Raw genomic sequence first — 16,397 nt, 5'->3', positions numbered from 1 at the left:
AGGGGACCAAGTCCTACCTGAGGACTTTCTTGGATCCCCCTTTCCCCAAGTGGTTAGTCTTCTCCTCCACAGAAATATAAGCTCCTTGAAGGCAGGAATTGTTTTAGCTTTGTCTTTGTATTTTGAACACCAAGTACAATCCTTTGCACATAGTGTAATTAAGTGCAATTAATAATGCAATAGTGCTTAATAAATGCTCAATTGAGTCTTAGAGATTCAACTGAATTGAATTTCATCAGTCTTGCATGAACTTTACATATTCATGAAAGAATCCTTTTTGCAAGAAAATCTTCTGCTCTATCAAAAAAAGTGTGTGTGTGTATGTGTTTGTGTGTGTGTGTGTGTGTGTTTGTGGAGGGGAATGGAGGGATATAAATAACAAAAATAAATAACAGTGGACACCTTTATTCTTTTGCACCTTTCAGTCCATAAATAGATCTATGTTTAGAGAATGTAGAGAAGAATTTGTGAAAACCTTCTGGTTTCCACTGCATATTTTCATTAGTGACACCCTCCATAAGCTTGTAGCTTATTTTTATGAATATTACATAAGGATGTGGGAGTGGTGATTATTTTCCCATTCTTCTTATTCCTCTCCTTGAAATATCTTGTAAAAATGATCCCTTTGTAGTATATTTGTTAAAAATCAATCTTGATAGTTCATTGAAATACTTCCTCAGGACATATTGTATAAATGTTGTCCTGATAGTGGAAGGAAAAGCTGTGAGTAGTCTAAAAGTGGGATCTGTAGCCTTTTGAATCAATAGATATATTATATGAATGTAGCTCTACCTGGGCCATGGGTAGCAATCTAAACATGTAACTGATAGCCTCAGAATATTTTATCACTTGTTTACAGTGCTTATTGGAAGAACAATCTGAAAGGCTGGCCAAGCCTGTGCATGTGTATTTTAAAACACGTATATTTTAGGTATTCAACAATATAGATTTTTTTACTGAGTGTCTTTTATGCACAAGACCCTCTGCTAGGTGGCTTTTAGGGAATAAAAAGATAAAGACATGGTCCCTGTCCTTGAAGAATTTACAGTCTAGTAGAGAGGATCAGACAAGTACACAAATTGTGATGATACAAAACAAAGAAATAAATGCTGTAACAGATACAAAGTTTCTATTCCTTTATTTCTTACTTGCATTTATAGGTGTTCATTCAGGTTCCCATTGCATTTAAGTTCTTTGGTAAAAATTAAGTCTTTGTTGTTCCCTACAGTACCTGAGCATTCAACAAATCCTCCCTGATACTGCATTCCCCAATCAAGGTTCTACAAAACTGACAATGTGACTTTCTACCCAAAATGCTTGCTCACTCTTGGGATACACTTTGATGAACAGAGGTTAAGTAAAATTAAGGGCCTGGATTTTTATAAAGTATTGCATCTACTTCTCACTTTGTGCCACAGTTGACAAATCAGCTATAAAGTTAACTTCTGCTCACTGATCATAGTTTTCTGTTTCCTTATATCATAACACTAGAGATTCTCTCCAAGAAAAGATATAGACCCAAGGACATAATACAAACAACAACTAAGAATTCAGCAAATCCTTTACAATCACAAATGATATTGATAGGAAACATAACTTTTAAAATTAAGCCTACTAATTCCAATGCTCAAAATGTCATAAAATAGAAGTATTAGGCTAAAATAGAAAATATACCATAAATTGTACTCCTTTGGGGGTAAATGCAAATTAAGGAGTTGAGATCTTAGGAGGACCTGGTCCTAACTTCCCAGGCTATTTGTTTCCTGGGACATTACCTTAACTATTGTTAACTATCAGACATCTGAGTTGTATAGTACCTACTGTCTGTTTTGAGTCTGACCACCTAATGAGCAGTCCCCAGGGATCTGGGGTTCCTTTCTCTTACCAGCGAAACTAACTTTCCAGGTAGTGCCAGCAGTGACTTTTTTTCACTGAATTGACTAGATGTTTTGATAGCAAGTAGACACAGCCTTAAAGAGAGATTCTGCATATAAAACAGCAATGTATTTTTTTTACTTCAAATAGTTAAAAGTATATCTATTTCTTATGAAGTTAATCTTGCAAAACATACTAAAGGGTTTTGAGTCGAGCAATGGATAGAACCAGTAATAAAAAGGGCACAGGATTGAGAGTCAAGGGATCTGGATTCCAGTCCTGCTCCACCACTAACTTGGTCAAGTTATGAACTTTCTGGGTCTTATTTTCCTCACCTGTGAAATGAGGAGATTGGACCTGATGACATTTAAGTTCCCTTCCAACTCTAAGATCATATGCCCCTATAACATAAAAAGTCCTGGTTAGGCTGTATTGATTTTTCAACTGTACTAAATAACTTGAAGTATACTAAATTTAGAATGGGTGATAATGTAGACAGAGGCTGGGTTGAAATTTATTTTGGGAATTCTACAAGGTTTAATATTTTAAATGTATCTTGTAGTAGTCTTAAAGTACTATTAAGCACTTCAAAAAACATTTTACACATAAACTAATTATACTGAATATGCTCATTATAGATATTAAAGTAAATTTCCTATGACCACTTGTATAAATAGTTATAGGAAAAGTATATGCAAACAAAATGAATAAAATTAATTCTTTTAAAATGTTCTTATTTTGCTAATTCAGACTAGTCTTCTCTTAATGAGTCACTGACAAAATGCTTTCTACCTTATCCTGTAAGAGTTTCAGTGGTCTAGGGATTTCCATGTTAAAAAGTGAAGTTTCAAGTATTTTTTTAGTGTTGTAAATGTTAACATTTAAGTGCAAATTATGGATTCCTGAATGGAAATGTTATAAACAGCAGATGATTCCTTTGATAGGAGAGAAGAAGGATTCTAGAGAAACTAGGGTAGAGCTACACAGACCAAATAAGTACTTTTAAGAAATAATAATGATAGAAGAATATTAAAGGGGGTTGGCAGCTTAATGTGATATAGTAAACAAATTACTGGATTTTGAGTTCAAAGGACCTGGACTCAAATCCTGACTCTGCTACTTATTAATTTTATGACTTTGGGGCTATTATTTTCCTTTTCTATGGACTTCAGTTTCCTTATTTGTACAATGAGGGGATTGGACTAACATTTCTAAAAAATTCTTTTAGCTTTGAATCCTATGACCACAGGGAAAACAATCTACAGAATATTGTAGGGTATTTTTTAGAGCATTGGGGATAAAAAAAAGTTGGAAGGATAAGAAAGGAGCATAGAATTTCTAGAGAATTCAATTCTTTTTATTATATTTAAATAGTACTTTATAGTTTACATATAGTTACAAAGTGTTTTTATACACATTGTTTTATTTGATTCTTAAAACAGCTCTGAGGTAGGTAAAATATTATTTTCACTTAACAGATGAAGAAACTGAGGCTCAGAGTGGAGGGAAACTTAACTTTTTCCACTCTGGAATCCCTACGTTAGGGCCTTCAATGTCCAGAATGGTAAGTATGCTACATTGCCCATTGGACCTAGCCACCTCAATCTTGCTTCATATTCAACCTAGACCATGTCCTTGGCATGTGCACATCTCTTTTTTTTCTCAGGCTACCATTCCCCTATATATGAAGTTTCTCCCTATTAGAATATAAGCTCTTTAAGGGCAAGGATTGCCTCCCTCAGTGCTTGGCACACAAAAACCATTTAATAAATTCATTCATACAGGTGGAGTGAAGTGCCTGCTCTAGGCATCATACAACTGATAATTAGACAAACAAGACTCAAACTCAGATCTTGGGACTCTAGAGTTTTAATGCTTTCCCCACCATTGTAGGTTACTAAAAGAGAGATGGAAGAGGGTTAGAAAAAAGGAAGGAAGAAAATCAAGTGAAATGATAGAAAAGGTTGCTAAACCTAGAACTAAAGAATAAAAATAGGGCTGCTTAGTCAAAAGAACTAAAACCCTGCAGATTCACACATAAAGAAAGGGTCTTTGGACTCAACTGGGAAGTGGAGAAAGACTATCTTGAAGGTATTTTTTTAGGGCTTTAAAACTGTGCCTAAAGAAGTGAGTAATGTGAAATTGCATTTGAGATATACTTCAGCCATATATAGCTTGAATCCCAAAATACTCTCACATTACAGTTTAGTTATTTACTTGAAGTCAATGTATTTGAAAGAAACTCCTAGACAGCAAGGGGGTTCGGGCTATAGGGAAGAAGTCAGAACACAGTCCAATTTTTGATAAAAATATTTTCTACTCTTGGGTGGTGACAACAGAGAGCATATGAGAGTAGGAAATCTGTTTGGGTGTGGATGATACTGGATTTCATCAAATGGTCCAAATGTGTAAAGTTTTATTGTATTTTTCAAAATTGAATGTATAGAGTAGAATAAGCAGAACTCAATTTTGATGTGATAAGTATCCCTCTACCTTTAATTTGTAGCAAACATTTCATTAGAATAAATATGAGAATTCTAAAATAAACAAAAAATTAAAATTGGCCTATCACACAAAATTTACATTTTACATGAATAATAATAATAAATTACTAAGGAAAAAATAGCTTGGAAGAAGGAAAGAAATGGGGACTGAAATCACTAAATAAAGTGTTAAAGGAAATGAGAAATAACTAACAGGAAAATAGTGAGATAATATAAATTGGCAAGTAAATGGCACATACTTTTCTCATTTCTATTTAATCGCTAAAGAAATTACATAAAACATTTCTGTAGAAGAAAGCTAACATTAGACAATAGCAAAGATTTCCTGATCTGAGTGTTTTCTGTAAATAGGATACCTGTTCAGATTTAAAAATCATAAAGTAGTTAAAATATTGTTTAAAAGATTATTCCATTGACTGATAATATTTTAGTTAGCATGCATATTTGGGTTTTTTACTACTATAAGAAAAAATATACTATAGTGTAATCCTGAAGCTTCATTATTATATTATAGCGAGCAGAAAAAGAATTTATAATTTATAGCTTAGGAATTAAGGATTATTTTCTAGACAGGAAGGACCCATTACATTTTGTATCTATTAAATGGTACCATGAGAAGTAGGGTGGCATAGTAGTCAGAGAGTTGGCCTTGGAATCAAGACTACCTGGATTCATTTGGTGCACACTAATTATGTGACAACATTTCAATGTCTCAGGCAACTCTCTAAGAATGTTAAGTTACAGATGAGTTGCCTGTGAATTACTCCCAGGTGGCTAGAATTTCCACACTAGTAATTAATTCTCCAACAGTTGATTGAAATCACCAAACCAGACCAAAAAACAAAGGGTACCTCAGCAGTGTGAGTTAGCTAATGGGTCTTCTAGCACCTTCAGAAAACAGAAACCTGTTCATGCAATAGATTTAAAAGGGGTAGATTAGGGAGTGATCAAATTGAAGAATTTCCCAATTAAATTGATGAGACACAGGGAAATTCTTCCTTCTTCCAGATTTTTTAAATGGAAAAAGAATTATTGGTAGGTATTATTAAAACTGCATAGAACAGCTATAAAATAGTGTAACAAATAATATATTAATGGTTTCCCCACAAATGATTCTCCCAGACCTAAAATTTCAAGCACTACTAGATAATTAATCAACCAGACAAATATTTATGACACTAATTTAAAATATCTATGCTCAACACTGATTGACTAGACAGCCCCTTACCTTAAGCTAGGCATTCCACACTCCCCAACTGTAGTGATGACTAGTAATTTGGCTACACTTACTAGGTTCCCTTCTGGTTTGCTTTGATACTCCTATACCAAAAAAGTACTGGCTTCTCAGATCTTCAAGACAGACCATTTATTTCTAGAGATGAATTTGTACTTTGAGAATGCAGTATAAAAGTTATTAAATTTCAATATATTGCTACTACATTAAATGATTAGTATGTACAAATATGTGTAATAGTGGTTTTCATATATTACATATGTAATTTCCCTAACCATTAAACTATATAGGTAATAGTGGCAAAACAGGTAATATAAAAAACACATTCAAATGGATGGTTTAGAATCATCAGAAATAGGTTTTCATACAGATTAACAAATCATTCTGTATAGCAACAAAGTACTTGATAAAACTCAAAGAGCAGGTATTGATAGGCATGGGGGTGGAACTTAAAGTATGGTCATCCTGTGCCTATTTGAAGAAGAATGGAGGTAGAAGAGGTCATGAGAGGTCGGCAGAGTTTTTAGGTCAGATGTCCTAGTTCAAGGAAGGAAGTACCTCAACCATTTTCTTTCAAGTTAGTTTTTTTGACATTATATGAAAAGTAAATTATATGATCCAGGGAATTGGGAGATAGTAGTTGGGTGGCAGAAGGGCAGGCCAGACTACAAAATACCTGAAAGGACTAAAAGAAAGACATTAGGCTGGATGAAAGTTATGTCAGAACATGGGAGGCTGGCCAGAGAATTTTTTTTTTTTAAAGAACTGACATTCAAAGACTTGAGTCAGAAACTGGAAGATTAATAGCTGTTGTTTTTGGTGGGAAGAAGTCAGAGGGAGTATTATTATCTAAAAATCCTGAGCTGGGGAACCAGCAAAGTACAGTAAACAGAGAACCGATTCTCAAGCTGGAGGGCTTGAGATCAAATTCTACTCCTGAGGCTTACAAACTGTGTGATTTGGAGCAAATTACTTAACTGCCCTGGACTTTAGTTTACTCATCTATAAAATGAGGGAGTTAGTCTAAATGACCATTGAAGTTCCATCCTACTCTAGGTCTTCATATGACTCTGTGAATGAGGATGCCTACCAAAGCAGAGGTAGGGCAAAGGAATAATTATCAGCATAGGGATCAGATACCTTACAGGGATAGGAAATCCAGTGGATTGAGCAGTATCAGATAACTATTCAGTCACAAGAACAAATCCGGAAACCAATTCCTGAGGAGTTGATTTATCAACAAGACTGAAAAAAATGCTGAGCAATTAACCTAGAGCTTTTATTCCTTCTTTTGGGGAACAGGATTGATACTATTGATCCTAGTGTCTAGGATAAGGTTAAACCTATAAGGCCTTCTCTCCTGTCCCATCCCAACTCCAACTGCTCAGCAGAGGAGAAAAGGGTATCTAATGAAACTTTATGGAGGTACACCCCAAGATTCTGTGAATGAGAATGAGATGAACTCACCCACCAAATGGAATCAGATAGCAGGAAGGATTAAAAACTAGAATCCAATGCTTAAAAAAGACACACATACACATAGTTAAAATAAGAGTCTAGAGCAGAATGTATTATGCTTCAGGTGTAGTGAAAAAAGGCAGGGGTGGCAACCATGAGGTCAGACAAAACAAAAGAAAAAGACTTAATTAAAAGAGATAATAAGGGAAACTAGATTTTTTAAAAGGTACTATAGACAATATCAGAGATTTTTTAATACCTTACTTTTTATCTAAGATAGAAGTGCAAATAAGGTTAAGTAACTTATCAAAAGTCACACTGGTAGAAAATATCTGAGGTCAGAATTGAACCCAGGTGCCTGGTGCTATATCTACTGAGACACCTAATTGTCACTAATATAAAAGATTTTTACAGAAAGTTTCTCTGATATAGGCCTTATTTCTCAACTACATAGGGAACAGAGTCAAATATATAAAAATAAGAGCCATTATCAAATTAATAAATGTCAATGGATATGGACAGTTTTCTGAATAAGAAATCAAAGCTATCTACAATCACATAAAAATGCTCTAAATAACTATTGATTAGAGAAATTAAAATTAAGACAATTCTGAGGTACAATCTCACATGTATCAGAAATGACAAATGCTGGAGGGGATGTGAAAAAATAGGACACTAATGAACTTCTTTTGGAGAACAATTTAGAACTATGCTCAAAGGGCTATAAAACTATGTAAATTCTTTGACCTGGCAATACCAATACTAAGTCTGTACCCCAAAGAGATCAAAGAAAAATGAAAAGGATCTACACCTATAAAAATATTTAAAGCAGTTGTGTGTGTGTGTGTGTGTGTGTGTGTGTGTGTGTGTGTGTGGTGGCAAAGAATTGGAAATTATGGCAATGTACATTAATTGGGGAATGGTTGAACAAGTTGTGGCATATGATTGTGGTGGGATACTATTGTACTCTAAGATATAACAAGGGGGATGGTTTCAGAAAAACATGGTAAGACAATGAACTGATGCAAAGTAAAATGAGCAGAACCAGGAGATCATTGTTCACAGTAAGAACAATATTGTAATGATGATCAAATGAGAATGATTTGGCTGTTCTCAACAATACCCAACAATTTCCAAGATAATTCCAAAGGACTCATGATGGAAAAAAGCTATCCACCTCCAGAGAGAGAACTGATGAATTAAGTACAAACTGAAATATAATTTTCTCACTTTCTTTTTCTTGATTTTTTTGAAATATGGCTATTATGGAAATGTTGTATATGATTTCATATATATATATATATATACATATATATAGTTGATCTCATATCACTAGCTTTCACAGTTTGTGGGCAAAAGATGGGAGGAAGGAAAGGACAAAATTTGGACTCAATAAAAAAAATTGTTATTCTCAAGCATTCACCAATTAGAGCTATCTTTTGCTACCCAGAGCAGGGCTGAATAATGAGTTGTTAGAAAGACAGCACTATATTTAAGAGGAGCAAAGACCCTACAGGGTCTTTCATTACCAAGAGAAGCATAGGCTATTAATTTATTAATAATTGCTAGCCTACTCAATAAATTGATTTTTCATATATGGAAAAAATAATATTAAAAATAAACAACAAATTTAAATTAAAAAAGCAACACACACACATACATACACACAAATCATCAATATACCAAATACTATTTGGAATCCTGGGGTAGCTTAACACTATAAATCTTAGTGTATTGGTTCCCATAACCCAGTAATCCAGTTCCATACCTTAGGTACAAGTGGCATGCCCCCACTGTATTTTCCCAATCTATACCTCTGTTGTCACCTCTACAGCTCCCAAACTGCACTTTGTCCTGGTTGACCCACTATTTACATTATTACGCTGTGCCTTTTGGAAGCCCTGTTCTATTGTCAATAAACTCTTCTATTTCCTCAAAATTTTCAACATCAACACTATCCATTTGCACTTTGACATGAGATCTTCTTACCTCTTCCAAAACATACTTTGAATTGTCATCAGAATATTTTTTCTTACACATAGCTCTGGTAAATATCTTCCCTAGTTCCTTCGGATCACCTAAGTTCAAACTCTTCTGCAAAGTATTTTCATGTACTTTCCCAGATCTGGGAGTATCTCATTTTTAAAATAAAAAAAATTTTTTTTTGAAAATTTTATTTAATTAGTTAATTTAGAACATTATTCATAATCTTTCCCTCCCTTCCCCCACCCCTTCCCATATCTGACACGCAATTCCACTGGGTTTTACATGTGTCCTTGATCAGAACCTATTTCTATGTTGTGGATGTTTGCACTAGGATGTTCATTTAGAGTCTACTTCCCCAATCATATCCCTCTTGACCCATGTAACCAAGGAGTTGTTTTTCTTCTGTGTTTCTACTAGGAGTATCTCATTTAACAGGATTCTCTGATTCTAGTTTTGGTCTATTATTACTAGAATACTCCTTTTCTGAGTCCTAACTACGTTACAGTTTTTAAGGAATAAGTTCAGTTCAATAGCCTGAATCTGCCCAGGCTTAACCACATTTGATTATGATTTTTTAGATCTGCCATACCTTCTATCATATAATCTCCTAAAAATAATGGGTTTCATTAGATTTGTTTCCATGGAACCATGAAGGCTAACCGCACACACAGTCATTTTGCTCAATATCTTAGGTAGCAAAGACACTGACTTCTTGTGATTTCTACCTTGTTAAGTTAGTACCACTGACCAAGACCTCTCTATTTACCATGGGGAGAAAAGGTTCCTTAGCACCAGCCTCACTAATTAAGCCAGGGGAAGATATTATGACTAAAAGAGCCCTTCTCTTCGGTGGTTGAAGATCCTCCTGTAGAAGTCCTTTGTATTCTGTGATCTACTGGTTACTAGATAAAGGTACTAGTTGTTATGTTTATCAACTACCAATTTATATGAGTGGTCAAGGCCAAGGGATTCAATATACTTAAATTCAAACCTGATTTTACACATGAACAGAAAAATGAGGGGGCAGCTAGGTGGCTCAGTGGATTGAGAGTTAGGCCCAGAGACAGGAGGTCCTGGGTTCAAATCTGGCCTCAGACACTTCCTAGCTGTGTGACCCTGGGCAAGTCACTTGACCCCCATTGCCTAGCCCTTACCACTCTTCTGCCTTGGAACCAACATAGAAGGTAAGGGTTTAAAAAAAAAAGAATAGAAAAATGGAGCATAGACTAAGTAATGTATTTCTTCTCTTTATTAATTTCAGAACTATCTTGTGACAGAGGCTGGCACTAAAGAAAAAGGGCCAGACTGAAGAGTGTAAAACTGATCACCTCGGCAGGGGAGGGACCCCAAGGGATTGGAATCTGGAGGAGAAGACTCTGGCTGGTAGAGGAGTTGGTCTCTCAGTCTTGAGAAGCCGAAGAGAGAATGTGGAAAAAGACTTTCTCCTGAGGGTTACCCACTTTTCCTGCTGTTGACTGGAAATCTTTCCCCCCAACATTTCCCAATTAAAAAGACAACTGAAGAAGAAACCTGAGAAAGACATTTTAAATCTCTGTCCGACTTTACTTCAGCTCCTGTTGCCCTGAGTCTGAACTGTGGCCAAGGGGCCAAACCCAGGATGAGTCAACCTGACTTTCTCATAGGGGGCTCAGGCTGCCAAGGCCTGAGTTACCCCAAACTCGAGGAGGGAGGAGAAAGGGTTTTTCCTTTCCCATTCTTTTCCTGCTAGTTATTCTTTGTATTACTCTGATTAAGTTGATATTAAAAGTTATCTGTTCCCCAAGCTGTGAACAAGTATGAGTGAACAGATCAAGGGGAGACCCTTTTGGTCTCGAGTAGTGGAGGAGGGACAAGAGGGCAGAAGAATCTGGGAGAGCAGTCTTACCTAAGGAGGGAAGGCAGAAGGTGGAAAATCTTCAAACCCACTCTCCTCTCTCTGAGCTAACCTTAAACATAAGCTATCTCCCCTGAAGCCTGCTTTGAGAAGGGAGGCCTCCACTCTTCTCTTTCCCCCTCTCTATACTGAAAGACTGAACCCCTCAGTAACAATTCACCATGTAACTGATACAATTTAAGAAGATATTTATTAAATGCACATTGTAAAAAAAATGATAAATTTCTCCAGTCTTGTTTCTACCACAGAAATATTCAATCATTTCCTTTTTAAAAATTGCTACAATAAAGAGCTAGAAAAAAATCACAAAATGTAAAATCAATCATTTTGATTACATCAAATTAAAAAGGTTTTATACAAACAAAACTAATGCATCCAAAATTAGAAGGGAAGCAACAAATTGGGAAACAATCTTCATTACAAAAACCTCTGACAAAGGTCTAATTATTCAAATTTATGAAGAGCTAAACCAGTTGTACAAAAAATCAAGCCATTCTCCAAATGAAAAATGGGCAAGGGACATGAATAGGCAATTTTCAGTTAAAGAAATCAAAACTATTAATAAGCACATGAAAAAGTGTTTTAAATCTCTTATAATCAGAGAAATGCAAATCAAAACAACTTTGAGGTATCACCTCACACCTAGCAGATTGGCTAACATGACAGCAAAGGAAAGTAATGAATGTTGGAGGGTATGTGGCAAAGTTGGGACATTAATTCATTCCTGGTAGAGCTGTGAATTGATCCAACCATTCTGGAGGGCAATTTGGAACTATGCCCAAGGGGCACCAAAAGACTGTCTGTTCTTTGATCCAGCCATAGCACTGCTGGGTTTGTACCCCAAAGAGATAATAAGGAAAAAGACTTGTACAAGAATATTCATAGCTGCACTCTTTGTGGTGGCAAAAAAACTGGAAAATGAGGGGACGCCCATCAGTTGGGGAATGGCTGAACAAATTGTGGTATATGTTGGTGATGGAATACTATTGTATTCAAAGCAATAATAAAGTGGAGGAATTCCATGGGGACTGGAACAACCTCCAGGAATTTATGCAGAGTGAGAGGAGCAGAACCAGGAAAACATTGTACACAGAGACTGATACATTGTGGTACAATCGTAGGTAATGGACTTCTCCATTAGTGGCAATGCAGTGATCCTGAACAACTAGGAGGAATCTATGAGAAAAATCACTATCCACATTCAGAGGAAAAACTGTGGGAGTAGAAACACAGAAGAAAAACAACTGCTTGAATACATGGGTCGAAGGGATATGGTTGGGGATGTAGACTCTAAATGAACATCCTAGTATAAACAACAACATGGAAATAGGTTCTGATCAAGGACACAAGTCATACCCAATGAAAGTGCACATTGGCTGTGGGAAGAGTGGGAGGAGGGAAGGGAGGGAAATAATGTGATTATTGTAACCAAGGAATAATGTTCTAAATTGACTAAATAAACTTATTCAAATGAAAATAAAAAAAAATAAAAATTGCTATGATACTTTGAATGGGATGGCAACATAAACATTGAAAAAAGCTAAAGTAGCAACAAGAATTCAAGAACCTTTAAGTGTTGTAGTGCTCAATAGATTCTTTTTAAAAAATTTTTTAAACCCTTACCTTCTGTCTTGGAGCCAATACTGTGTAATGGCTTCAAGGCAGAAGAGAGGAAAGGGCTAGGCAATGTGACTTGCCCAGGGTCACACAGCTGGGAAATGTCTGAGGCCATATTTGAACCTAGGACCTCCTGTCTCTAGGCTTGACTCTCAAACCACTGAAATACCCAGCTTCCCCTCAATAGATTCTTAATAGAGATAAAACATTGACAATATCAAGAACAAAAAATGAAATATTTATACAAAGAGAAATATTTTCAAAATGATTGAGTCACCTCATGTTTATAGTTAAGTGGTTTTTAAAAATTAAAGTTTCTTTTATAAGCAAGGAAATACAATTTAGTAAATTTAAACTATGGATGGAAAAGCTTTAAAATAGACTAGTGGTTGATTATTGTCCTTCATACTTGAAGAGGATCAAAGAGTTATCACTGGTGATGTCTTTTGACTAGAGCATAAATTGGATTTAAGTGAGGAAGAGTTGCACAAATTATTGGCCTTACCCTCTCTTTTCCAGAGTCATTAAAGTCCAGGGTTAAGACAAAAGTTAAGATGACTCGTAGTGACTCAGAATTCATTGGATGACCTTTGCATCTTTGATGTCTAACCAAGCACTAAGAACCTCACAGCACCTGCTTCTGTTCATTCATGGCTATTGGAACAAACTATTCTCATCTATCCCTTTCACCAGGGGAAGTCTTCACATGCTAAGATAGTTTACCACGGTGTGACCACTGCATATGCTACAGCTTCTTGGAGCCACAGATGAGACCTGGTGGCAGGTGGATACCAAAGAAAGAAAGTAGCCCTGAAAAAGGCTCAGCAAGCCCTTACCCTAGAGGTACTAGTCTTCCCTGAATACTCCATATACCAGATTAATGGAGGTTTGTTTAAAAAAAAGGAAAAAAAACACAAGAGTAGACTATATTGAAGTTCTGGAATGTAATGCCTCAGATTTAAAATATTATGAAATACTGATGTCATTATGATCAAATTTTATTTTAGAGTTGTTCCACTTCCAGTGTTTAACTTTAGCATCTTATGTCAATGAAAAGATTCCTATTACAGAAAATGATGCTAAAGAATGTTAAAATTCTGTATGTTGCTATCATTTCCATGGTCCCATTATACTCAATTTATCTCACAGTTGAGGAACTTCTCCAAAAGACAGTGTGGGGATGTTGGTCTGAAGTGAAAAATCAAGCCTTCCTGAGTAAGCTGAAGCAATTATATCACAAAATCAATGGCGTTCTAAGAGGGATTTGGCATTATGGAAAGGATTCTAGTAGCAATACAGTGGACTCTGGGCCACACATCAGGCAGTAGCCAAGTATATTTGAGAACACTGGTTCAGACAAGTACTCAGGAACTCTAGCCAAAGGTTCAGAGGTTAATATAAGGAGTTGGGTATAGGACTGCCCTTGGGCATCACCTCTAAAAATTTGAGAAATATTTGGAAAGGTCCCTAGGAGCCTAAACTGACAACAACAAATAGCCAGGAGCTAAAGTTAATCTTTCTAGGGGAGCCTGGATTCCTCAAAGACCAATGGAGCTGCCCCAGTTTTAACAAGCAGCTCTAACCCCTCAGGAATTAATCATATTCTGCATGTTCAAAATTTCAGGGAATTTCTGTTTTTTTTTGTTTGTTTGTTTTTGCCTCAAGGGATATTACATCATCTATTTCCAACTTGCTGCTATGTGAAGGTAACATCCAACTGTGCTTAGTGATCTTCATCCAACTTCTTGGAGATGGGATACAGTGTTTTGTTTTGTTTTTTGTTAGCTCCTTAGCTGCCAGAGAAATTCCTGGTACTGATGGAAAGAAATCCACTGGGATAGGCTTCAGAGCACACTTCTAATACTGAAAGGCCATGGTAAGAAAATGAACATAAATTTGGGTATCTATTTAAGTGATAAATACCAGTAGCATAGAAGACATGGAAGTTGAGTTTTATAATTCCAGAGAGTAAGTAGGGCTTTTGGAAGGCTTGAGAAAAATCCATCTGTCATGCAGTGAAGTTACTGGTTGCATTTGAGGGAAGGATTTCCACTTTTTTCAGAGTAGGAGGCAAAGTAGACTAGAAGGACTGCAGGTGAGACTGTGGAAGTAGACTCAGGTAGTCCTCTTGGTGACTGAGGGGAATGAGAGGCAAATGGGAGGGTGGAGTAAAAGAGGTAGTAGGATATTAATACCCAAGATAATACTGAGATATTAAGCCTGGATAACTAATTGGGAGAATCATGGTCCTGAGAATAGAAATAGAGAAGTCAATAGGAAATGAATTTTGATAAGTTCCTTTTTGGACATATTTGAGCTTAATGACTTGGCAGAACATTCAAGTGAGAATATTTCCTTTGGAATATAAGCTTATTCCACTCTTTGATAATGGCTAATGAGCTGGGAGAGGACTTGGAAGTGACAATGGGAAGCAAGGTATATTCTAGTTCCCTTTGCCTTGACTAGTAAGCTGAGGAAATGAGTAAAGAGACAGCCAGTATTAGAAAGAGTGGACAGGGAAGTTTTACCATCTGAGAGGAATCAAGTATTAGTAATAGCTAGAAGATGAAAGGAGGAAAAGACTCAGAATGAAAGAAAGTTTGAAGTCTATGGAACAGGCATTTCAATGGGCACAGTGGAAGGTCTAGGAGGAATCAGACTGCAACTTTGGAGTGGGAGGGTTAAGGGAATGAAAAATAGGAAATGGGTTTTGGATGATGACCTATAGGAGTTCTGAGTCACTGGAATATGTATGGTATGACTGGGAGAGACTTGAGGCAAATGGACCCACAGCAGACTAGCTGCAGTAATCCAAATATCAGGTGGCAGTATCACAGAAAAGGGAGAATTCAAGATATGTGCAAAAGTAAAATGGATAGGCCTTGGAAACAGATTGGTTTGGGTGGGTGGGTGGGAGGTGAGGGATAATGAGGTCTGTCTCAGACTTTGAGTTTAAGATGTATACTGAACATCCAGTTTGAGAGGTGTGAAAGGCAGATGGAAACATCAGATTAGAGATTCACAGAGAAGGGAGGCAGGATAGGGAGATCTGAGAAGCATCAGCATACAGGTGAGATATTAAATCCATGGGAACTGATGAGATCACCAAGGATGAAGCCCTGTGGGATACTCAAGGTTAGATGATCTGATATGGATGAGGATTCAGCAAAGGAGATTGAGATAGGTAATTGGATAATCTTAAAGGTAAAAGGAGAACCAGGAGACAATGGTGTCCCAAAAACCTAGAAAGAAGAGGGTGACTGACAGTGTCAAAGGCTGCAGAGAGGTCAAGAAGAATGTGACAGGTGGTCTGCTGATGACCCAGCTGCATAGGTGAGTGGTGTCAGAGAAGCAGAGTACAGGGACCAAACCATGGAAGACTAGGGTTCAAACAGGAAATCCAGTACCAAATGACAAGCCAGACACTCAAGTCATAAGAGAACTTATTCAGGAACACAGTATGAAATTGAGTTACCAAGGCCAGGGTACAAAGCTGCCTCAACTGTCAATGATTTCCTTGCTATCTGAATTAAGTTCAAATGCCTCTCCCTAGTTTTGGGGGGCAAAACTTGATGCCTCCTCAATTTAGTCTTACCTCCTCCCCTTCACATAGTTTCCTTCTGGTTAAACTGGACTTTTCACTAACACTCACACATAACTAGAACTCTCACATCTAAGCCCTCATTCACACTATGCCTCTCCCACCTCATTTGCTGTTCAATCTCCATATATCCTTTAAAGTTCAACTCAAAAACCATCTCCTTCATGAAGCTTTCCCTCATCACACTAGGTCCTCCTTTGGGTGTCACATGGTACTTTCTTTGCAACT

General features: G+C 36.6%; 1 protein-coding gene across 5 annotated transcripts in view; it reads right to left on the bottom strand.

Moving 5' to 3' along the window:
* Nucleotides 1–16,397, bottom strand: part of IFT88 (intraflagellar transport 88) — a 119,763-nt gene that overhangs the window by 11,787 nt on the left and 91,579 nt on the right. For 3 of the 5 annotated variants that reach the window (XM_007495202.3, XM_007495201.3, XM_056794671.1), the window contains one exon: nucleotides 2,211–2,276. The exons of the other annotated variants lie outside the window; for them this stretch is intronic. In XM_007495202.3, the coding sequence (XP_007495264.1) occupies nucleotides 2,211–2,276 (66 nt within the window). The remainder of the gene's footprint in view (nucleotides 1–2,210; nucleotides 2,277–16,397) is intronic. 5 annotated transcript variants of the gene reach the window in all.

Source organism: Monodelphis domestica, chromosome 4 (assembly GCF_027887165.1).
Source record: "Monodelphis domestica isolate mMonDom1 chromosome 4, mMonDom1.pri, whole genome shotgun sequence".
Taxonomy (NCBI): Eukaryota; Metazoa; Chordata; class Mammalia; order Didelphimorphia; family Didelphidae; genus Monodelphis; species Monodelphis domestica.
Note: the sequence above shows the minus strand (reverse complement) of the source record. Positions and strands in the feature narration are given on the sequence as shown.